A 24,358-nucleotide genomic window follows, 5' to 3' on the forward strand; every position below is an offset into this window, starting at 1 on the left:
TTTGAATTAATTGTGTAATTTTGGCGCAATTTATGCCATTTCAAAAGTCAAAAGCGTTACCGTGGCGACGCTAGACGCCAAAAAGCGCGTCCCCCCTTCATCTGATTGGTCCATATTTGATAGTTCCTACTTTCTGCCATCACTTTTGCATGGTTTGACATAAAAACTCGTGGGTGGTTTCATCGGACTTAGTTTTGAGTCCTTTACCTTTATTGTTGAAAATTGCACGCGTGAGGGCCCGTTCATCGCTGCTTTCAGCTTTAATTGTCATTATTCTTATTATTAACGGCTTCGTTCCCATGGTATCCAAGTATCCAGACCCGGACCACGTTCACCTCAGACCAACATGTAGCACCAGGTCCAGGGTGGAACTATTCCACTCTCTGAGGTGAAACACCAGCTCATCTCGGTCCTGCAGGAATTTCCCAGCTGACGGTTCCCCTGAACTCCGCCCGCCGTCCGTCCTCGCCGCTCGGCCTCCTGCAGAACCGCTGCCAGGACCGCAGCGTCTTCCTGGTCCAGATCCAGCAGCCGGAGGCGACACCGGCCGCCATCGTCATCAGGTACTTGACCATGAACACGGAGAAGTGCGGGGCGTCGAGCGGCGCAGCGCTCCCGCCCGGGCAGGGCACCCCGAGGTGCCGGCAGGTCCTGCGGCGCCACGCCGCCTCCCAGCGCGGCCGGGACGCCCGCTCGTACAGCAGGCAGGCGGCCACCGCGCCGGCCGGGACCCCGTACAGCGCGCCGAACACGCCGATGCGCAGCATCAGCCTCTCCAGCCGCTCCGTCCGGTCGCCGCGGCTCCTCACGGCCGCCCGGATCCGGACCAGCGACCGGAGCCCGGCCAGCAGGAGGGAAAACCCCGCGAGGAGGGAGACGAGCTGCGGCACCAGGACCAGACCCGAGGTTCCCACGTAGCAGACGCCGGCCAGCGGGTCGCCCTCTACCCGGCCGGCGGCCATGACGCCGGCCGTCTGCAATTTCAATTCAATTTTATTTTATTTTATTTATATAGCGTCTAATACAACAGATTTTTTTCTCTAGACGCTTTACAGAGTTCTATAGCTGCAACTACAGTATGACTACTGACTCTAACACACTAGACCAGGGGTCGGCAACCCGCGGCTCTTTAGCGCCGCCCTAGTGGCTTCCTTTTTTCTTCTTTTTTTTATTTTTTCTCTTTTTTTCTTCCTTTTTCCTTTTTTAATCTAAATTTCAAATATAATCAAATTTAATTTTGATTTTTTTTTCTCGAAATTTTGACTTTTTTCTCAACATTTTTACTTTTTTCTCGACATTTCCTGGAGCTTTTTCAAAAATGTTTGACCTTTTTTTCTTCTTTTTTTTCTTTTTTCTCTTTTCTTCTTCCTTTTTCCTTTCGTTTTTAATCTTGAAATTTTGATTTTTTTTTTGTCTAAATTTCGACTTTTTTCTCGACATTTCGACTTTTTTTCAATATTTCAACTTTTCTCGACATTTCGACTTTTTTCTCCACATTTCAACTTTTTTCTCCACATTTCAACTTTTTTCTCCACATTTCAACTTTTTTCTCCATTTCAACTTTTTTCTCGAAATGTTGACTTTTTTCTCCAAATTTCGACTTTTTTCTCGACATTTCGACTTTTTTTCTCAATATTTCTACTTTTCTTGAAATTTCGACTTTTTTCTCGACATTTCAACTTTTTTCTCCAAATTTCGACTTTTTTCTCCAAATTTCGACTTTTTTCTCCAAATTTCGACTTTTTTTTTTTCGCCGGGACCCCGTACAGCGCGCCGAACACGCCGATGCGCAGCATCAGCCTCTCCAGCCGCTCCGTCCGGTCGCCGCGGCTCCTCACGGCCGCCCGGATCCGGACCAGCGACCGGAGCCCGGCCAGCAGGAGGGAAAACCCCGCGAGGAGGGAGACGAGCTGCGGCGCCAAGACCAGACCCGAGGTTCCCACGTAGCAGACGCCGCCAGTGGGTCGCCCTCCACCCGGCCGGCGGCCATGACGGCGGCCGTCTGCAATTTCAATTCAATTTTATTTTATTTATATAGCGTCTAATACAGGGGTCGGCAACCCAACATGTTTTAGAGCCATATTGGACCAAAAACACAAAAAACTAATATGTCTGGAGCTGCAAAAAATGTCAAAGTCTTGTATCAGCCTTAGAATGAAGAAACACATGCTGCATGTATCTATATTAGTGGGGGAAGATTTTTTTTTTTTATTATGCACTTCGAGAAAAAAGTCGAAATGTCGAAAAAAAAGTAGAAATGTTGAGAAAAAAGTCGAAATGTCGAGGAAATAGTCAAAATGTCAAGATTAAAAAGGAAAGGAAAAAGGAAGAAAAAAGAGGAAAAAAGGAAAAAAGAAAAAAAAGGAAAAAAAGAGAAAAAAAGGAAAAAAGAAGAAAGGAAAAAAAGGTCAAACATTTTTGAAAAAGCTCCAGGAGCCACTAGGGCGGCGCTAAAGAGCCGCATGCGGCTCTAGAGCCGCGGGTTGCCGACCCCTGGACTAATACAACATAGTTGTCTCTAGAATCTTTCCAGAACCAAAACATGAACATAAAAATAAACCCCCGAGCAGTTATTACTTAAACAATGGCAGGTAAAAACTCCCCTAGTGGGAGAAAAACCTTAAGCCAAACACTGGCAAGAAAAACTCCCCTTTAGGAGGAAGAAACCTGGACCAGGACCTGGATCATAAGCATATAGCTGCAACTATGACTACTGACTCTAACACACTAGAGCAGGGGTCGGCAACCTGCAGCTCTTTAGCGCCGCCCTAGTGGATCCTGGAGCTTTTTCAAAAATGTTTGACCTTTTTTTTCTTCTTTTTTTTCTTTTTTCACTTTTTTTCTTCCTTTTTCCTTTCGTTTTTAATCTTGAAATTTTGATTTTTTTTGTCTAAATTTTGACTTTTTTGTCTAAATTTTGACTTTTTTGTCTAAATTTTGACTTTTTTGTCTAAATTTTGACTTTTTTCTCCACATTTCAACTTTTTTCACGAAATCTTGACTTTTTTCTTGACATTTCGACTTTTTTCTCGACATTTTGACTTTTTTTCTCGACATTTCAACTTTTTTCTTGACATTTCGACTTTTTTTCTCCACATTTCAACTTTTTTCTCGAAATTTAGACTTTTTTCTCGACATTTCGACTTTTTTCTCGACATTTTGACTTTTTTTCTCCACATTTCAACTTTTTTCTCCACATTTCAACTTTTTTCTCAACATTTCAACTTTTTTCTTGACATTTCGACTTTTCTCAATATTTCGACTTTTCTCAACATTTTGACTTTTTTCTCGACATTTCGACTTTTTTCTCGAAATTTTGGCTTTTTTCTTGACATTTCAACTTTTTTCTCGAAGTGCATAATGAAAAAAAAAAACCTCCCCCAGTTTTAACTAATATAGAAAAATGCAGCATGTGTTTCTTCATTCTAAGGCTGATAAAAGACTTTTCATTTTTGCAGCTCCAGACATATTAGTTTTTTGTTTTTGGTCCAATATGACTCAACATTTTGAGTTGCCGATCGCTGCACTAGAGTTTACACCACCTAGAGATTTACCAACACCAGCTAGAGGTTTACTAAACACGACCTAGAGATGACCCACCTGCAGCGCCGGCGCCGCCCAGGCCGCCAGGTGGAAGTAGCCGGACACGGCCTGGATGGACTCGGACCCCCACCTCCTCCCGGCCGACAGGAACCAGGACAAGCCCAGGACGAGCCACCACAGGGAGCCGGCCGAGCCGAAGAAGTACAGCACGACGAAGAGGAGGGTGCAGCCCGGGTCGTGGGTGCCCTGCGACACCAGCCGGTACCCGTCCGGCCGGAACCGGGCTGAGCACGCCGGCCGGCCCCCCAGCAGCACGCCCGCGCCGTGGCCCGCCGCCACCAGGAAGTAGCAGACGCTCATGAAGAGGACAGGCCTCTCCGGGTAACGGAGCCGCCGCGGCTCCAACAGGTAGGTGACGAGGGTGAAGGCGGTGCAGACGCAGCACAGGCCGGACCAGGTACCGACCCAGACCCGGCTGAACCGCAGCTCCGCCTCGCTGAAGAACATTACGCCGTCGGGCTCGCACGGGGCGCCGCAGTCCACGACCCCCAGGAACCGGTAGTGCAGGTAGGGCGGCACCTGCAGGCAACAATCACCATTTTATAGACCACAATCCCAACAGATTGTTTATTTTTATCAAGTTTTTGTATCAGTAGCAGCTAAATATCAAGGCAAGGCAAGTTTATTTTTACAGAACAATTCAACACAAGGTCATTCAAAGTGCTTTACATCAACATAAAAAGTGGCAAGACACAATTGAACAGTAAAATAAAATAAAATGATAAGAAAAGAGGTAAAATAATAGAAAGCAGAAGTTGTTAAAAAGTAAGGGCAGTAGAGTCCAGCAAGTATATCTCATTCCTAAATAGAAAACTTTTTGCACACCGGATTTGCAGAATGGAGCGTCGGAGGAGGAAAGCTGCAGCCAAATATATAAAGAAAACTACCGCACACCTTCTTCTCACCGTACTCATGTTTATTAGGCCAACATTTCGGTCATAGGTCATAGGCCAACGTTTCGGTCATAGGCCAACGTTTCGGTCGTAGGCTATACGTCATAGGTCATAGGCCAACGTTTCGGTCATAGCACATAGGTCATAGGCCAACGTTTCGGTCATAGGTCATAGGTCATAGGCCAACGTTTCGGTCATAGGCCATAGGTCATAGGCCAACGTTTCGGTCATAGGCCATAGGTCATAGGCCAACGTTTCGGTCATAGCACATAGGTCATAGGCCAACGTTTCGGTCATAGGTCATAGGCCAACGTTTCAGTCATAGGTCATAGGCCAACGTTTCGGTCATAGGCCAACGTTTCGGTCATAGGTCATAGGCCAACGTTTCAGTCATAGGTCATAGGCCAACGTTTCGGTCATAGGCCATAGGTTATAGACCAACATTTTGGTCATAGGTCATAGGCCAACGTTTCGGTCATAGGCCATAGGTCATAGGTCATAGGCCAACGTTTCGGTCATAGGCCATAGGTCATAGGTCATAGGCCAACGTTTCGGTCATAGGTCATAGGCCAACGTTTCGGTCATAGGCCATAGGTTATAGGCCAACGTTTTGGTCATAGGCCATAGGTTATAGGCCAACGTTTCGGTCATAGGTCATAGGCCAACGTTTCGGGTTTATCTGTACAGCACAATTCAACACAAGGTCATTCAAAGTGCTTTACATCAACATTAAAAGTGGCAAGACACAATTGAACAGTAAATAACAAATACAATGATAAGAAAAGAGGTAAAATAATAGAAAGCACAAGTTGTTAAAAAGTCCAGCAGGTACCTCTCATTTTTTGCACACCAGATTTGCAGAAAGGTGCGTCGGAGGAGGAAAGATGCAGTCAAATATATAAAGAAAACTCCTGCATACCTTCTTCTCACCGTACTCGTGTTTATTAAGCCAACGGTTCAGTCATAGGTCATAGGCATTGGGTCAATGGCATATGCCTTGAAAAAGGTCTATGACCGAAACGTTGGCCTAATAAACACGAGTACGGTGAGAAGAAGGTGTGCAGGAGTTTTCTTTATATATTTGGACACATCTCATTCTTAAAATGGCAAGAATTGCGTTTCTATATGGTTAAAACGTACAAAGACCGGGTCAAATACAGGATTACAAAAGTAATCTTTGCCGATCCGTGCGGGGAATTAAACCGATTTGACAATTCTACGTCACAATGCCTGCATTAAAAAAGTATATTATTTAATTTAAGAGTACGCTTAAATAGCTAATACATTGAAATAAAATTATGAGAAAAGAGGTAAAATAATAAAAAAGCAGAAGTTGTTACCTGTAGTTGCAGAGGGCAGGAGAAGGGCAGGTCCGGGCCCGGGTATGAGCCCGGGTCCGTGTCCGGGTCCTGACCCACGCAGAGTTCCCCGGCGCCGTGGACCGGCAGGTTCTGGCAGCGCAGCTTGTCGGGCCAGCGGAAGCCGAAGCGGTTCATGAGCGGCTCGCAGCCCCGCCGGGCCCGGGTGCACAGGGACCGGCAGGGGGGCACGGGCCGGTCCAGGACCGTGCAGACCGGCACGTACATGGAGCACAGGAAGAACCGCAGGTCCGGGGAGCAGCGGACCTGGACCAGCGGGTAGAACTGGTGCACCTGGGACAGACGCACAAGTGGAGGCATTTGATTAGCCTTTAATGGGCGTTAGCAATAAACAGGGAATAAACCTATTCCACATTCCACCACCAGGTGGCACCCCGGCACTTTCAGAGGTCGGTTCGATCATAGACGTATAAAGTAGACGCTGCATCGAGCGCTGCGATACGTCAACGTCGCCGCCATATTGGATCTTCAAGACTGTAAACTAATACAAGTAAATTGACTTATTTTCATAAAGCATCTTTCTACAAAGAAATGTACGTTTTACGTCTCATTTATTCATTCACACACGCACTAATATACTTGGGAAACAGTTAGGGAAACACCAAATATAATATATTTAATTTTCTCAGATGGCAAAAATAAGAACTTTATTGATCCCACATAGGGATTCTTTTTTTCCTCTTTTTTCATCCTTTTTTCCTCTTCTTTTCCTCTTTTTTTCTCTTTTTTTCATCTTTTTCCCCCCTCCTTTTTTTCTTTTTTCCTCTTCTTTTTTTCTCTTTTTTCATCTTTTTTTCTCTTTTTCATCCTTTTTCCTCTTCTTTTTTCCTCTTTTCTTTTTTTCATATTTTTTCCTCTTTTTTCATCTTTTTTCATCTTTTTTCCTTTTTTCTCTTTTTGTCTTTTTCCTCTTTCTTTTTTTCTCTTTTTTCATCTTTTTTCCTCTTTTTTTTCTCTTTTTTTCTTTTTTTCCCTTTTTCATTTTTTTCTCTTTTTTCATCTTTTTCCCCTTTTTTCCTTATTTTCATAAAGCGTCTTTCTACAACGAAATTTATGTTTTACGTCTCATTTATTCATTCACACACGCACTAATATACTTGGGAAACAGTTAGAAACCAAATATAATATATTTAATTTTCTCAGATGGTAAAAATAAGAACTTTATTGATCCCACATAGGAGTAATTCATGTTATATCAGCTATAGAGAACAAGGTAGTGCTGAAAAACTATATATATCCCCCCTCACAAAAATAAGAAACATAGAGAAACATATTTTCTCATCAACAAAACATATTTTTAAAATTTTAAGTAATAAAATAACATATTTTAACTATTTTTCAGATTTTTTTTCAATTATTTTATTGTCTGAAAAATTGTTTTGTTGATCTATTTTTCTTATGGTAAATTTTTCAAATAACAAAATAACATTTGAACAATTTTTCAGACAATAAAATAACTGAAAAAATGTAAATAAAATGTTTCAAATATGTTATTTCGTTACTTGAAACATTTGAAATATGTTTATGTAAAATACGGCCAGCAGCGCTGCGTTGCTGCATCCAGTTAGGACAGTCCAATAGAAAATAAAGCAATGGAATTGATTTTGTCGCTGACGCTCGCATCACATGCAGTTAGGACACGGTGTAAATAACTCCGCCGGCCGGAGCTTCCTCCATTTTTTCGTAGCGGTGTATCGCGTCATTCAGGCAGCCAATCAGCACAGAGCCTCATTATCATAGCCCCGCCCACTCAGAATCCTGCATAGATAATGAGGTTAGAGAATGGGAAGATAAAGACATGGATCAGAGCAGGGGTGTCAAATGTGCGTCCCGAGAGAGATTTTCATGCGGCCCGCAAAAACGCAAAAAAACGAAATGTTAATTTACTAAAAGGAAGGCATAAATAATTGCCATGAATCGCAGCATATCCCATAATATATTTCTTCTACAAATCCATCGTTATTCCACAAAGAGAGCAGTTTGAAATTTTTTTAGTTTTCTATTATGCATTTGCCGATTTTTATTTCTTTGTAGATGGTCGTTTATTTTTATTAACTGACTACTATTATATATTTTCGCAGGAAAAATATCACTGCTAAAAAAGATGATAGAAGATATTTATTTGGAGAATTTCAGTTTTGAATACGAGGATAGTGACAAAGTAAAACAGTTAAAAAAGAAGTGCTGACTTTTTCGGCACACTGGCCTAAATATCTGCGCCAATTTTTAAAAATAAATACACTTAATTGTACTGGAAAAATTTCTAAATCACAAAGAAACACTCTATTTTAATTAAATTTCCTATAAAAAAGCAAAATATAAAAAAAACATACTTGTTTCTGTTTATCTTTGTAAAATGATATTAAAAGTATCTTAAATAATTAGAAAAAAAACGAGACATTTCAAGAAAAGATCCTGAAGAAATATATTTTACATAATTAGAATGTAAACAAAGTGCATATTTGCATAACTGATATTGGATTAGATAACAATAGTAAAAAAAAAGTATTAGAAAAAATTTTTTTCGCACTGTTTTTGTTATTTTGAGCGTGCGGCCCGCAAGAAAAAAATTGGTCAAATCCGGCCCGCCAAGAAAAATGAGTTTGACACCCCTGCTTTAGAGGCTGAATTTCTAATTTATTTAGCAAAAACAATCAAAAGCTTGTTTTGAAGACATTTATATAATGTGTCACAAAGCCCCATGGTGGGCGTGTCACGCGTCACATGGTGGGCGTGTCACGCGTCTCTCACCTCCAGCCCGGCCGACTCCTGGTCCGCGTGGCCCAGCAGGTTGGGCAGGATGGTCCGGTTGTACGGCAGGTCCCAGCAGAGCGGGACCGACACGGTCTGGCAGAGACCGTGATCCGGGACGGGGACCTCATGGTGGTCCTGACCGGAGCTGGACCCCAAGACCAGGACCAGGACCAGGACCAGGGAGGCCGTCCAGAACCAGAACCAGCACCTCATCACAGCCACACTGGTACAAATATAAGTCAACTTTTTGCATGAGATTATTATTTAGATCAAGAAAGACCAGTCTTTGTATAAACTACTTAATTTTTTGTATGTGAATAATACATTTTGCAAATACGGTCAACTTAATTGTGTTAAGTTTACTTTATTTATCAAAATTAAGTTGACTTTAAAAAGGAAAAAAAGGAAGAAAAAAAACATTTTTAATAAAAAACTAAGTTGACTTAATTTACCAAAATTAAGTTCACTTTAAAAAAGAAAAAAAAAAGAAAAAAAGGAAGGAGAAAAATAAATAAAAAAGGAAAAAAAATAAATTAATACAAAATTAAGTTGACTTGCAAAAATTAAGTTCACTTTATTTACTAAAATTAAGTTCACTTTAAAAAAGAAAAAAAGAAAAAAAGGAAGGAGAATAAATAAATAAAAAAGGAAAAAAAAATAAATAAATACAAAATTAAGTTGACTTTATTTACCTAAATTAAGTTGACTTTATTTACCTAAATTAAGTTGACTTTAAAAAGAAAAAAAGAAGGAAAAAGAATAAATAAATTAAAAAGGAAAAAAAACTTAAATAAATAAAAAATTAAGTTGACTTTATTTACCAAAATTAAGTTGACTTTACTTGCAAATGAATTTTGTACTCCTAAAACTTAAGTAGTTTATACAAAGACTAGTCTTTCTTGATCTACATAAAAATCTCATGCGAAAAAGTCGCCTTAATTTATTTAAAGTAGATCAAGCAAGATATTTTTTACTGTGGTTTCTACTTAAACAAATAAAGCGTGTTTCATCTAAACATTGGTCAATCTGCCCAATAGATTAAAATTGTTAAAGGAAAAGTAAATACAACAAGATCGTTGCTTGTTGTTTGTCCTGACCCACGAAGGAGCGTTTTAGTCCTGACCCGTGAAGGAGCGTTTTAGTCCTGACCCGTGAAGGAGCGTTTTAGTCCTGACCCGTGAAGGAGCGTTTTAGTCCTGACCCGTGAAGGAGCGTTTTAGTCCTGACCCATGAAGGAGCGTTTTAGTCCTGACCCATGAAGGAGCGTTTTAGTCCTGACCCATGAAGGAGCGTTTTAGTCCTGACCCGTGAAGGAGCGTTTTAGTCCTGACCCATGAAGGAGCGTTTTAGTCCTGACCCATGAAGGAGCGTTTTAGTCCTGACCCGTGAAGGAGCGTTTTAGTCCTGACCCATGAAGGAGCGTTTTAGTCCTGACCCGTGAAGGAGCGTTTTAGTCCTGACCCATGAAGGAGCGTTTTAGTCCTGACCCGTGAAGGAGCGTTTTAGTCCTGACCCATGAAGGAGCGTTTTAGTCCTGACCCATGAAGGAGCGTTTTAGTCCTGACCCGTGAAGGAGCGTTTTAGTCCTGACCCATGAAGGAGCGTTTTAGTCCTGACCCATGAAGGAGCGTTTTAGTCCTGACCCGTGAAGGAGCGTTTTAGTCCTGACCCATGAAGGAGCGTTTTAGTCCTGACCCATGAAGGAGCGTTTTAGTCCTGACCCATGAAGGAGCGTTTTAGTCCTGACCCATGAAGGAGCGTTTTAGTCCTGACCCATGAAGGAGCGTTTTAGTCCTGACCCATGAAGGAGCGTTTTAGTCCTGACCCATGAAGGAGCGTTTTAGTCCTGACCCATGAAGGAGCGTTTTAGTCCTGACCCATGAAGGAGCGTTTTAGTCCTGACCCATGAAGGAGCGTTTTAGTCCTGACCCATGAAGGAGCGTTTTAGTCCTGACCCATGAAGGAGCGTTTTAGTCCTGACCCGTGAAGGAGCGTTTTAGTCCTGACCCGTGAAGGAGCGTTTTAGTCCTGACCCGTGAAGGAGCGTTTTAGTCCTGACCCATGAAGGAGCGTTTTAGTCCTGACCCATGAAGGAGCGTTTTAGTCCTGACCCATGAAGGAGCGTTTTAGTCCTGACCCATGAAGGAGCGTTTTAGTCCTGACCCGTGAAGGAGCGTTTTAGTCCTGACCCGTGAAGGAGCGTTTTAGTCCTGACCCATGAAGGAGCGTTTTAGTCCTGACCCATGAAGGAGCGTTTTAGTCCTGACCCGTGAAGGAGCGTTTTAGTCCTGACCCGTGAAGGAGCGTTTTAGTCCTGACCCATGAAGGAGCGTTTTAGTCCTGACCCATGAAGGAGCGTTTTAGTCCTGACCCATGAAGGAGCGTTTTAGTCCTGACCAGTGAAGGAGCGTTTTAGTCCTGACCCATGAAGGAGCGTTTTAGTCCTGACCCAAGAAGGAGCGTTTTAGTCCTGACCAGTGAAGGAGCGTTTTAGTCCTGACCCATGAAGGAGCGTTTTAGTCCTGACCCATGAAGGAGCGTTTTAGTCCTGACCCATGAAGGAACGTTTTAGTCCTGACCCATGAAGGAACGTTTTAGTCCTGACCCATGAAGGAGCGTTTTAGTCCTGACCCATGAAGGAGCGTTTTAGTCCTGACCCATGAAGGAGCGTTTTAGTCCTGACCCATGAAGGAGCGTTTTAGTCCTGACCCATGAAGGAGCGTTTTAGTCCTGACCCATGAAGGAGCGTTAGGAAAAACGCACGAAAAAACATACGGTAAAACGCACGAAAAAAACGCACGAAAAGACGTACGAAAAACGTACGAAAAAACGTACGAAAAAAATCGTACGAAAAAAATTGTACGAAAAAACGCACGAAAAAACTTATGAAAAGAAGTACGAAAAAACGTACGAATGCACGCACGAAAAAACGTATGAAAAAACGTACGAAAAAACGTACGAAAAAATGCACGAAAAACGCACGAAAAACCGCACGCTCGCACTAAAAAACGTACGAAAAAACGCACGAAAAATCGTTCGAAAAACGTACGAAAAAACGCACGAAAAGACGTACGAAAAACGCACGAAAAAACGCACGAAAAGACGTACGAAAAACGTACGAAAAAAATCGTACGAAAAAACGTACGGAAAAAACGTACGAAAAAACGTACGAATGCACGCAACAAAAACGTATGAAAAAACGTACGAAAAAACGTACGAAAAAATGCACAAAAAACACACGGAAAACTGAACGCTCGCACTAAAAAACGTACGAAAAAACGCACGAAAAATCGTACGAAAAACGTACGAAAAACGCACGAAAAACCGCACGAAAAGACGTACGAAAAATTGTATGAAAAATCGTACGAAAAAACGCACAAATAAACGCACGAAAAAAACGCACGAAAAAACGCACGGGTCAGCGTTTTAGTCCTGACCCATGAAGGAGCGTTTTAGTCCTGACCCGTGAAGGAGCGTTTTAGTCCTGACCCGTGAAGGAGCGTTTTAGTCCTGACCCATGAAGGAGCGTTTTAGTCCTGACCCATGAAGGAGCGTTTTAGTCCTGACCCAGGAAGGAGCGTTTTAGTCCTGACCCGTGAAGGAGCGTTTTAGTCCTGACCCACGAAGGAGCGTTTTAGTCCTGACCCACGAAGGAGCGTTTTAGTCCTGACCCATGAAGGAGCGTTTTAGTCCTGACCCACGAAGGAGCGTTTTAGTCCTGACCCGTGAAGGAGCGTTTTAGTCCTGACCCACGAAGGAGCGTTTTAGTCCTGACCCATGAAGAGGAGCATTTTAGTCCTGACCCGTGAAGGAGCGTTCTAGTCCTGACCCATGAAGGAGCGTTTTAGTCCTGACCCGTGAAGGAGCGTTTTAGTCCTGACCCGTGAAGGAGCGTTTTAGTCCTGACCCGTGAAGGAGCGTTTTAGTCCTGACCCATGAAGGAGCGTTAGGAAAAACGCACGAAAAAATGTACGGAAAAACGCACGAAAAGACGTACGAAAAATGTACGAAAAAACGTACGAAAAAAATCGTACGAAAAAACGCACGAAAAAACGTACGAAAAGACGTACGAAAAAACGTACGAATGCACGCACGAAAAAACGTATGAAAAAACGTACGAAAAAACGTACGAAAAAATGCACGAAAAGCGCACGAAATACCGCACGCTCGCACTAAAAAACGTACGAAAAAATGCACGAAAAAACGCACGAAAAAACGTACGAAAAAACGCACGAAAAAACGCACGAAAAGACGTACGAAAAAACATACGAAAAAATGTACGAAAAAAATCGTACGAAAAAACGCACGAAAAAACGTACGAAAAGACGTATGAAAAAACGTACGAATGCACGCACGAAAAAACGTATGAAAAAACGTACGAAAAAATGCACGAAAAACACACGAAAAACCGCACGCTCGCACTAAAAAATGTACGAAAAAACGCACAAAAAATCGTACGAAGACCGCACGAAAAACTGCACGAACAGACGTACGAAAAAACGCACGAAAAAACGTACGAAAAACGTACGAAAAACGTACGAAAAACGTACGAAAAATCGTACGAAAAAACGCACGAAAAAACGTACAAAAGACTACGAAAAAAATCGTACGAAAAAACGCACGAAAAAACGTCCGAAAAGACGTACGAAAAAACGTACGAAAAAATGCACGAAAAACACACAAAAAACCGCACGCTCGCACTAAAAAATGTACGAAAAAACGCACGAAAAAAATCGTACGAAAAAAATCGTACGAAAAAACGCACGAAAAAATGTACGAAAAGACGTATGAAAAAACGTACGAATGCACGCACGAAAAAACGTATGAAAAAACGTACGAATAAATGCACGAAAAACACACGAAAAACCGCACGCTCGCACTAAAAAATGTACGAAAAAACGCACGAAAAATCGTACGAAGACCGCACGAAAAACCGCACGAACAGACGTACGAAAAAACGCACGAAAAAACGTACGAAAAACGTACGAAAAATCGTACGAAAAAACGCACGAAAAACACACGAAAAACCGCACGCTCGCACTAAAAAACGTACGAAAAAACGCACGAAAAGACGTACGAAAAACGTACGAAAAAAATCGTACGAAAAAACGCACGGAAAAACGTACGAAAAAACGTACGAAAAAAATCGTACGAAAAAACGCACGAAAAAACGTACGAAAAGACGTACGAAAAAACGTACGAAAAAATGCACGAAAAACACACAAAAAACCGCGCGCTCGCACCGCGCGCTCGCACATGAAGGAGCGTTTTAGTCCTGACCCAAGAAGGAGCGTTTTAGTCCTGACCCAAGAAGGAGCGTTTTAGTCCTGACCCACGAAGGAGCGTTTTAGTCCCGACCCATGAAGGAGCGTTTTAGTCCTGACCCATGAAGGAGCGTTTTAGTCCTGACCCGTGAAGGAGCGTTTTAGTCCTGACCCATGAAGGAGCGTTTTAGTCCTGACCCGTGAAGGAGCGTTTTAGTCCTGACCCATGAAGGAGCGTTAGGAAAAACGCACGAAAAAACGTACGAATGCACGCACGAAAAAATGCACGAAAAACACACGAAAAACCGCACGCTCGCACTAAAAAACGCACGAAAAAACGCACGAAAAATCGTACGAAAAAAGCACGAAAAACCGCACGAAAAGACGTACGAAAAAACGCACGGAAAAACGCACGAAAATACGTACGAAAAACGTACGAAAAAACGTACGAAAAAAATCGTACGAAAAAACGCACGAAAAAACGTACGAAAAAACGTACGAATGCACGCACGAAAAAACATATGAAAAAACGTACGAAAAAACGTACGGAAAAAATGCACGAAAAAAACATACGAAAAAACGCACGAAAAATCGTACGAAAAACGTACGAAAAAATGCACGAAAAACACACGAAAAGACGTACGAAAAAACGTACGAAAAAATGCACGAAAAACACACGAAAAACCGCACGCTCGCACTAAAAAACGCACGAAAAAACGCACGAAAAATCGCACGAAAAACCGCACGAAAAGACGTACGAAAAATCGTATGAAAAATCGTACGAAAAAAAGCACAAATAAACGCACGGAAAAACGCACGGGTCAGCGTTTTAGTCCTGACCCATGAATGAGCGTTTTAGTCCTGACCCATGAAGGAGCGTTTTAGTCCTGACCCACGAAGGAGCGTTTTAGTCCTGACCCGTGAAGGAGCGTTTTAGTCCTGACCCAAGAAGGAGCGTTTTAGTCCTGACCCGTGAAGGAGCGTTTTAGTCCTGACCCATGAAGGAGCGTTTTAGTCCTGACCCATGAAGGAGCGTTTTAGTCCTGACCCACGAAGGAGCGTTTTAGTCCTGACCTATGAAGGAGCGTTTTAGTCCTGACCCACGAAGGAGCGTTTTAGTCCTGACCCGTGAAGGAGCGTTTTAGTCCTGACCCACGAAGGAGCGTTTTAGTCCTGACCCGTGAAGGAGCGTTTTAGTCCTGACCCACGAAGGAGCGTTTTAGTCCTGACCCGTGAAGGAGCGTTTTAGTCCTGACCCGTGAAGGAGCGTTTTAGTCCTGACCCATGAAGGAGCGTTTTAGTCCTGACCCATGAAGGAGCGTTCTAGTCCTGACCCTTGTAGGAGCGTTTTAGTCCTGACCCATGAAGGAGTGTTTTAGTCCTGACCCGTGAAGGAGCGTTTTAGTCCTGACCCATGAAGGAGCGTTTTAGTCCTGACCCACAAAGGAGCGTTTTAGTCCTGACCCATGAAGGAGCGTTTTAGTCCTGACCCGTGAAGGAGCGTTTTAGTCCTGACCCGTGAAGGAGCGTTTTAGTCCTGACCCATGAAGGAGCGTTTTAGTCCTGACCCATGAAGGAGCGTTTTAGTCCTGACCCGTGAAGGAGCGTTTTAGTCCTGACCCATGAAGGAGCGTTTTAGTCCTGACCCATGAAGGAGCGTTTTAGTCCTGACCCGTGAAGGAGCGTTTTAGTCCTGACCCGTGAAGGAGCGTTTTAGTCCTGACCCATGAAGGAGCGTTTTAGTCCTGACCCTATGAAGGAGCGTTTTAGTCCTGACCCATGAAGGAGCGTTTTAGTCCTGACCCATGAAGGAGCGTTTTAGTCCTGACCCGTGAAGGAGCGTTTTAGTCCTGACCCGTGAAGGAGCGTTTTAGTCCTGACCCACAAAGGAGCGTTTTACTCCTGACCCATGAAGGAGCGTTTTATTCCTGACCCATGAAGGAGCGTTTTAGTCCTGACCCGTGAAGGAGCGTTTTAGTCCAGACCCACGAAGGAGCGTTTTAGTCCTGACCCACGAAGGAGCGTTTTAGTCCTGACCCATGAAGGAGCGTTTTAGTCCTGACCCATGAAGGAGCGTTTTAGTCCTGACCCGTGAAGGAGCGTTTTAGTCCTGACCCATGAAGGAGCGTTTTAGTCCTGACCCATGAAGGAGCGTTTTAGTCCTGACCCACGAAGGAGCGTTTTAGTCCTGACCTATGAAGGAGCGTTTTAGTCCTGACCCACGAAGGAGCGTTTTAGTCCTGACCCGTGAAGGAGCGTTTTAGTCCTGACCCACGAAGGAGCGTTTTAGTCCTGACCCGTGAAGGAGCGTTTTAGTCCTGACCCACGAAGGAGCGTTTTAGTCCTGACCCGTGAAGGAGCGTTTTAGTCCTGACCCGTGAAGGAGCGTTTTAGTCCTGACCCATGAAGGAGCGTTTTAGTCCTGACCCACGAAGGAGCGTTTTAGTCCTGACCCGTGAAGGAGCGTTTTAGTCCTGACCCGTGAAGGAGCGTTTTAGTCCTGACCCATGAAGGAGCGTTTTAGTCCTGACCCTTGTAGGAGCGTTTTAGTCCTGACCCATGAAGGAGTGTTTTAGTCCTGACCCGTGAAGGAGCGTTTTAGTCCTGACCCATGAAGGAGCGTTTTAGTCCTGACCCACAAAGGAGCGTTTTAGTCCTGACCCATGAAGGAGCGTTTTAGTCCTGACCCGTGAAGGAGCGTTTTAGTCCTGACCCGTGAAGGAGCGTTTTAGTCCTGACCCATGAAGGAGCGTTTTAGTCCTGACCCATGAAGGAGCGTTTTAGTCCTGACCCGTGAAGGAGCGTTTTAGTCCTGACCCATGAAGGAGCGTTTTAGTCCTGACCCATGAAGGAGCGTTTTAGTCCTGACCCGTGAAGGAGCGTTTTAGTCCTGACCCGTGAAGGAGCGTTTTAGTCCTGACCCATGAAGGAGCGTTTTAGTCCTGACCCTATGAAGGAGCGTTTTAGTCCTGACCCATGAAGGAGCGTTTTAGTCCTGACCCATGAAGGAGCGTTTTAGTCCTGACCCGTGAAGGAGCGTTTTAGTCCTGACCCGTGAAGGAGCGTTTTAGTCCTGACCCACGAAGGAGCGTTTTAGTCCTGACCCGTGAAGGAGCGTTTTAGTCCTGACCCATGAAGGAGCGTTTTAGTCCTGACCCGTGAAGGAGCGTTTTAGTCCTGACCCATGAAGGAGCGTTTTAGTCCTGACCCATGAAGGAGCGTTTTAGTCCTGACCCATGAAGGAGCGTTTTAATCCTGACCCATGAAGGAGCGTTTTAGTCCTGACCCGTGAAGGAGCGTTAGGAAAAACGCACGAAAAAACGTACGGAAAAACGCACGAAAAGACGCACGAAAAGACGCACGAAAAAACGTACGAAAAACGTACGAAAAAAATCTGCGAAAAAACGCACGAAAAAACCGCACGAAAAGACGTATGAAAAAACGTACGAAAAAATGTACGAAAAAAATCGTACGAAAAAACGCACGAAAAAACGTAAGAAAAGACGTACGAAAAAACGTACGGAAAAACGCACGAAAAGACGCACGAAAAGACGCACGAAAAAACGTACGAAAAACGTACGAAAAAAATCTGCGAAAAAATCTGCGAAAAAACCGCACGAAAAGACGTACGAAAAAACGTACGAAAAAATGTACGAAAAAAATCGTACGAAAAAACGCACGAAAAAACGTAAGAAAAGACGTACGAAAAAACGTACGAAAAAACGCACGAAAAGACGTACGAAAAACGTACAAAAAAATCGTACGAAAAACACACGAAAAAACGTACGAAAAGACGTACGAAAAAACTTACGAAAAAACGTACGAAAAAATGCACGAAAAACAAACGAAAAACCGCACGCTCGCACTAAAAAACGTACGAAAAAACGCACGAAAAATCGTACGAAAAAACACACGAAAAATCGTACGAAAAATCGTACGAAAAACGCACGAAAAACCACACGAAAAGACGTACGAAAAATCGTATGAAAAATCGTACGAAAAAACGCGCAAATAAACGCACGAAAAAACGCACGGGTCAGCGTTTTAATCCTGACCAGTGAAGGAGCGTTTTAGTCCTGACCCGTGAAGGAGCGTTTTAGTCCTGACCCGTGAAGGAGCGTTTTAGTCCTGACCCATGAAGGAGCGTTTTAGTCCTGACCCATGAAGGAGCGTTTTAGTCCTGACCCATGAAGGAGCGTTTTAGTCCTGACCCATGAAGGAGCGTTTTAGTCCTGACCCATGAAGGAGCGTTTTAGTCCTGACCCATGAAGGAGCGTTTTAGTCCTGACCCACGAAGGAGCGTTTTAGTCCTGACCCGTGAAGGAGCGTTTTAGTCCTGACCCGTGAAGGAGCGTTTTAGTCCTGACCCGTGAAGGAGCGTTTTAGTCCTGACCCATGAAGGAGCGTTTTAGTCCTGACCCATGAAGGAGCGTTTTAGTCCTGACCCATGAAGGAGCGTTTTAGTCCTGACCCGTGAAGGAGCGTTTTAGTCCTGACCCACGAAGGAGCGTTTTAGTCCTGACCCACGAAGGAGCGTTTTAGTCCTGACCCATGAAGGAGCGTTTTAGTCCTGACCCATGAAGGAGCGTTTTAGTCCTGACCCATGAAGGAGCGTTTTAGTCCTGACCCGTGAAGGAGCATTTTAGTCCTGACCTGTGAAGGAGCGTTTTAGTCCTGACCCGTGAAGGAGCGTTTTAGTCCTGACCCATGAAGGAGCGTTTTAGTCCTGACCCACGAAGGAGCGTTTTAGTCCTGACCTGTGAAGGAGCGTTTTAGTCCTGACCCATGAAGGAGCGTTTTAGTCCTGACTCATGAAGGAGCGTTTTAGTCCTGACCCGTGAAGGAGCGCTTTAGTCCTGACCCACGAAGGAGCGTTTTAGTCCTGACCCGTGAAGGAGCGTTTTAGTCCTGACCCACGAAGGAGCGTTTTAGTCCTGACCCGTGAAGGAGCGTTTTAGTCCTGACCCGTGAAGGAGCGTTTTAGTCCTGACCCACGAAGGAGCGTTTTAGTCCTGACCCACGAAGGAGCGTTTTAGTCCTGACCCATGAAGGAGCGTTAGGAAAAACGCACGAAAAAACGTACAAAAAAATGCACGAAAAAACGCACGAAAAAAATCGTACGAAAAAACGCACGAAAAAACGTACGAAAAGACGTACGAAAAAACGTACGAATGCACGCACGAAAAAACGTATGAAAAAACGTACGAAAAAACGTACGAAAAGACATACGAAAAAACGTACGAAAAACGTACGAAAAAACGTACGAAAAAACGTACGAATGCACGCACGAAAAAATGTATGAAAAAACGTACGAAAAAACGTACGAAAAAATGCACGAAAAACACACGAAAAACCGCACGCTCGCACTAAAAAACGTACGAAAAAACGCACGAAAAAACGCACGAAAAATCGTACGAAAAACGTACGAAAAACGCACAAAAAAACGCACGAAAAGACGTATGAAAAATCGTATGAAAAATCGTACGAAAAAACGCACAAATAAACGCACGAAAAAACGCACGGGTCAGCGTTTTAGTCCTGACCCATGAAGGAGCGTTTTAGTCCTGACCCGTGAAGGAGCGTTTTAGTCCTGACCCATGAAGGAGCGTTTTAGTCCTGACCCATGAAGGAGCGTTTTAGTCCTGACCCATGAAGGAGCGTTTTAGTCCTGACCCATGAAGGAGCGTTTTAGTCCTGACCCGTGAAGGAGCGTTTTAGTCCTGACCCATGAAGGAGCGTTTTAGTCCTGACCCATGAAGGAGCGTTTTAGTCCTGACCCATAAAGGAGTGTTTTAGTCCTGACCCATGAAGGAGCGTTTTAGTCCTGACCCATGAAGGAGCGTTTTAGTCCTGACCCGTGAAGGAGCGTTTTAGTCCTGACCCGTGAAGGAGCGTTTTAGTCCTGACCCATAAAGGAGTGTTTTAGTCCTGACCCATGAAGGAGTGTTTTAGTCCTGACCCATGAAGGAGCGTTTTAGTCCTGACCCATGAAGGAGTGTTTTAGTCCTGACCCATGAAGGAGCGTTTTAGTCCTGACCCATGAAGGAGCGTTTTAGTCCTGACCCGTGAAGGAGCGTTTTAGTCCTGACCCATGAAGGAGCGTTTTAGTCCTGACCCATGAAGGAGTGTTTTAGTCCTGACCCATGAAGGAGCGTTTTAGTCCTGACCCATGAAGGAGCGTTTTAGTCCTGACCCATGAAGGAGCGTTTTAGTCCTGACCCACGGAGGAGCGTTTTAGTCCTGACCCATGAAGGAGCGTTTTAGTCCTGACCTGTGAAGGAGCGTTTTAGTCCTGACCCATGAAGGAGCGTTTTAGTCCTGACCCATGAAGGAGCGTTTTAGTCCTGACTCATGAAGGAGCGTTTTAGTCCTGACCCGTGAAGGAGCGTTTTAGTCCTGACCCGTGAAGGAGCGTTTTAGTCCTGACCCATGAAGGAGCGTTTTAGTCCTGACCCATGAAGGAGCGTTTTAGTCCTGACCCACGAAGGAGCGCTTTAGTCCTGACCCACGAAGGAGCGTTTTAGTCCTGACCCGTGAAGGAGCGTTTTAGTCCTGACCCACGAAGGAGCGTTTTAGTCCTGACCCGTGAAGAAGCGTTTTAGTCCTGACCCGTGAAGGAGCGTTTTAGTCCTGACCCACGAAGGAGCGTTTTAGTCCTGACCCACGAAGGAGCGTTTTAGTCCTGACCCATGAAGGAGCGTTAGGAAAAACGCACGAAAAAACGTCCAAAAAAATGCACGAAAAAACGCACGAAAAAAAATCGTACGAAAAAACGCACGAAAAAACGTACGAAAAGACGTACGAAAAAACGTACGAATGCACGCACGAAAAAACGTATGAAAAAACGTACGAAAAAACGTACGAAAAGACATACGAAAAAACGTACGAAAAACGTACGAAAAAACGTACGAAAAAACGTACGAATGCACGCACGAAAAAATTTATGAAAAAACGTACGAAAAAACGTACGAAAAAATGCACGAAAAACACACGAAAAACCGCACGCTCGCACTAAAAAACGTACGAAAAAACGCACGAAAAAACGCACGAAAAATCGTACGAAAAACGTACGAAAAACGCACAAAAAAACGCACGAAAAGACGTATGAAAAATCGTATGAAAAATCGTACGAAAAAACGCACAAATAAACGCACGAAAAAACGCACGGGTCAGCGTTTTAGTCCTGACCCATGAAGGAGCGTTTTAGTCCTGACCCATGAAGGAGCGTTTTAGTCCTGACCCGTGAAGGAGCGTTTTAGTCCTGACCCATGAAGGAGCGTTTTAGTCCTGACCCATAAAGGAGTGTTTTAGTCCTGACCCATGAAGGAGCGTTTTAGTCCTGACCCATGAAGGAGCGTTTTAGTCCTGACCCGTGAAGGAGCGTTTTAGTCCTGACCCGTGAAGGAGCGTTTTAGTCCTGACCCATAAAGGAGTGTTTTAGTCCTGACCCATGAAGGAGTGTTTTAGTCCTGACCCATGAAGGAGCGTTTTAGTCCTGACCCATGAAGGAGTGTTTTAGTCCTGACCCATGAAGGAGCGTTTTAGTCCTGACCCATGAAGGAGCGTTTTAGTCCTGACCCGTGAAGGAGCGTTTTAGTCCTGACCCATGAAGGAGCGTTTTAGTCCTGACCCATGAAGGAGTGTTTTAGTCCTGACCCATGAAGGAGCGTTTTAGTCCTGACCCATGAAGGAGCGTTTTAGTCCTGACCCATGAAGGAGCGTTTTAGTCCTGACCCACGGAGGAGCGTTTTAGTCCTGACCCATGAAGGAGCGTTTTAGTCCTGACCCATGAAGGAGCGTTTTAGTCCTGACCCATGAAGGAGCGTTTTAGTCCTGACCCATGAAGGAGCGTTTTAGTCCTGACCCGTGAAGGAGCGTTTTAGTCCTGACCCATGAAGGAGCGTTTTAGTCCTGACCCATAAAGGAGCGTTTTAGTCCTGACCCATGAAGGAGCGTTTTAGTCCTGACCCGTGAAGGAGCGTTTTAGTCCTGACCCGTGAAGGAGCGTTTTAGTCCTGACCCATAAAGGAGTGTTTTAGTCCTGACCCATGAAGGAGTGTTTTAGTCCTGACCCATGAAGGAGCGTTTTAGTCCTGACCCATGAAGGAGCGTTTTAGTCCTGACCCGTGAAGGAGCGTTTTAGTCCTGACCCATGAAGGAGCGTTTTAGTCCTGACCCATGAAGGAGCGTTTTAGTCCTGACCCATGAAGGAGCGTTTTAGTCCTGACCCATGAAGGAGCGTTTTAGTCCTGACCCGTGAAGGAGCGTTTTAGTCCTGACCCATGAAGGAGCGTTTTAGTCCTGACCCATGAAGGAGCGTTTTAGTCCTGACCCATGAAGGAGCGTTTTAGTCCTGACCCATGAAGGAGCGTTTTAGTCCTGACCCATGAAGGAGCGTTTTAGTCCTGACCCATGAAGGAGCGTTTTAGTCCTGACCCATGAAGGAGCGTTTTAGTCCTGACCCATGAAGGAGCGTTTTAGTCCTGACCCATGAAGGAGCGTTTTAGTCCTGACCCATGAAGGAGCGTTTTAGTCCTGACCCGTGAAGGAGCGTTTTAGTCCTGACCCGTGAAGGAGCGTTTTAGTCCTGACCCATGAAGGAGCGTTTTAGTACTGACCCATGAAGGAGCGTTTTAGTCCTGACCCATGAAGGAGCGTTTTAGTCCTGACCCATGAAGGAGCGTTTTAGTCCTGACCCATGAAGGAGCGTTTTAGTCCTGACCCGTGAAGGAGCGTTTTAGTCCTGACCCGTGAAGGAGCGTTTTAGTCCTGACCCATGAAGGAGCGTTTTAGTCCTGACCCATGAAGGAGCGTTAGGAAAAACGCACGAAAAAACGTACGGAAAAACGCACGAAAAGACGTACGAAAAACGTACGAAAAAACGTACGAAAAAAATCGTACGAAAAAAATCGTACGAAAAAACGCACGAAAAAACGTACGAAAAAACGCACGAAAAAACGTACGAAAAAATGTACGAATGCACGCACGAAAAAACGTATGAAAACACGTACGAAAAATCGTAGGAAAAACGTACGAAAAACGCACGAAAAACCGCACGAAAAGACGTACGAAAAATCGTATGAAAAATCGTACGAAAAAACGCACGAAAAAACGCACAAATAAATGCACGGGTCAGCGTTTTAGTCCTGACCCATGAAGGAGCGTTAGGAAAAACGCACGAAAAGACGTACGAAAAACGTACGAAAAAACGTACGAAAAAAATCGTACGAAAAAACGCACGAAAAAACGTCCGAAAAGACGTACGAAAAAACGTACGAATGCACGCACGAAAAAACGTACGAATGCACGCACGAAAAAACGTACAAAAAAATGCACGAAAAACGCACGAAAAACCGCACGCTCGCACTAATAAACGTACGAAAAAACGCACGAAAAATCGTACGAAAAAACGCACAAATAAACGCACGAATAAACGCACGAAAAAACGCACAAATAAACGCACAAAAAAACGCACGGGTCAGCGTTTTAGTCCTGACCCATGAAGGAGCGTTTTAGTCCTGACCCATGAAGGAGCGTTTTAGTCCTGACCCGTGAAGGAGCGTTTTAGTCCTGACCCGTGAAGGAGCGTTTTAGTCCTGACCCGTGAAGGAGCGTTTTAGTCCTGACCCATGAAGGAGCGTTTTAGTCCTGACCCATGAAGGAGCGTTTTAGTCCTGACCCATGAAGGAGCGTTTTAGTCCTGACCCATGAAGGAGCGTTTTAGTCCTGACCCATGAAGGAGCGTTTTAGTCCTGACCCATGAAGGAGCATTTTAGTCCTGACCCGTGAAGGAGCGTTTTAGTCCTGACCCACGAAGGAGCGTTTTAGTCCTGACCCATGAAGGAGCGTTTTAGTTCTTCAGAGGAACCTTGACGAGCGGATTCTCCTCCGTCTGGAGTGACATCTGGAGAAATGGGAGACTGGTTTTCATGTTCAGCTCGGGCTCCTCCCACGACACCCTTTGGTGCAGGAGGTGGGAACGAGGGGGGCGGGGCTCTGCCTGGAAAAGTGTTAGACTTCAGACAAAGCTTCATTTATGCACAAAAATGTATAATCCTTCAATAAACAGAGAAATGAAAGATCCCCCGTTAAGCCTTCCGTCTTCTCACATAAGAAAGCAAAATTTCACTATTGGTTGTAAAAAATGTTTAGCTATCTTTTATTAACCCATTATATGTTCTTTTATTGGGTGTTTTTTTCTGTTTGGGCTGATATGAATAATTAACAACGAATAACGAATAACTTAATAACGAATTTACTCTGGTTCTACTAAAAACTGCTTCAAACTCTTTATCACAGTATTTTACTGCCCCTTTGTTTTTACTTATTTATTTTTTTTTTTTTTTTTTTTCTACCTTTATTTTTAAGTTTTTACCTTTTTATTTTTAATTTTTTTTAATTTTTACTCCCCCCGCTTTTTTCAACGTTGTCTTGCCCAGATACTAGAATATGGTGTAAAAGTTAA

General features: G+C 44.1%; 1 protein-coding gene across 1 annotated transcript; it reads right to left on the minus strand.

Annotated features, from left to right (window-relative positions):
* Positions 1-401: 401 nt before the first annotated feature.
* Positions 402-8,842, minus strand: LOC133425105 (frizzled-7-like). The gene is made up of 5 exons (XM_061715785.1): positions 8,838-8,842; positions 8,627-8,774; positions 5,837-6,148; positions 3,601-4,122; positions 402-974 (listed from the first exon to the last, which is right to left on the minus strand). Exons 1-5 carry the CDS (start codon positions 8,840-8,842, stop codon positions 402-404), a joined length of 1,560 nt encoding a protein of 519 aa, XP_061571769.1.
* Positions 8,843-24,358: the final 15,516 nt, after the last annotated feature.

Source organism: Cololabis saira, chromosome 24, assembly GCF_033807715.1.
Source record: "Cololabis saira isolate AMF1-May2022 chromosome 24, fColSai1.1, whole genome shotgun sequence".
NCBI lineage: Eukaryota > Metazoa > Chordata > Actinopteri > Beloniformes > Belonidae > Cololabis > Cololabis saira.

What these genes read in the sequence shown, in the direction of transcription:
- LOC133425105 (XM_061715785.1), bottom strand. An exon ending in AGGAGTCGGCCGGGCTGGAG is followed by an intron (nt 6,149 to 8,626) that starts GTGAGAGACGCG and finishes CGTCTGTCCCAG; the next exon opens with GTGCACCAGTTCTACCCGCT. An exon ending in GGGCGGCGCCGGCGCTGCAG is followed by an intron (nt 975 to 3,600) that starts GTGGGTCATCTC and finishes TTGAAATTGCAG; the next exon opens with ACGGCCGGCGTCATGGCCGC.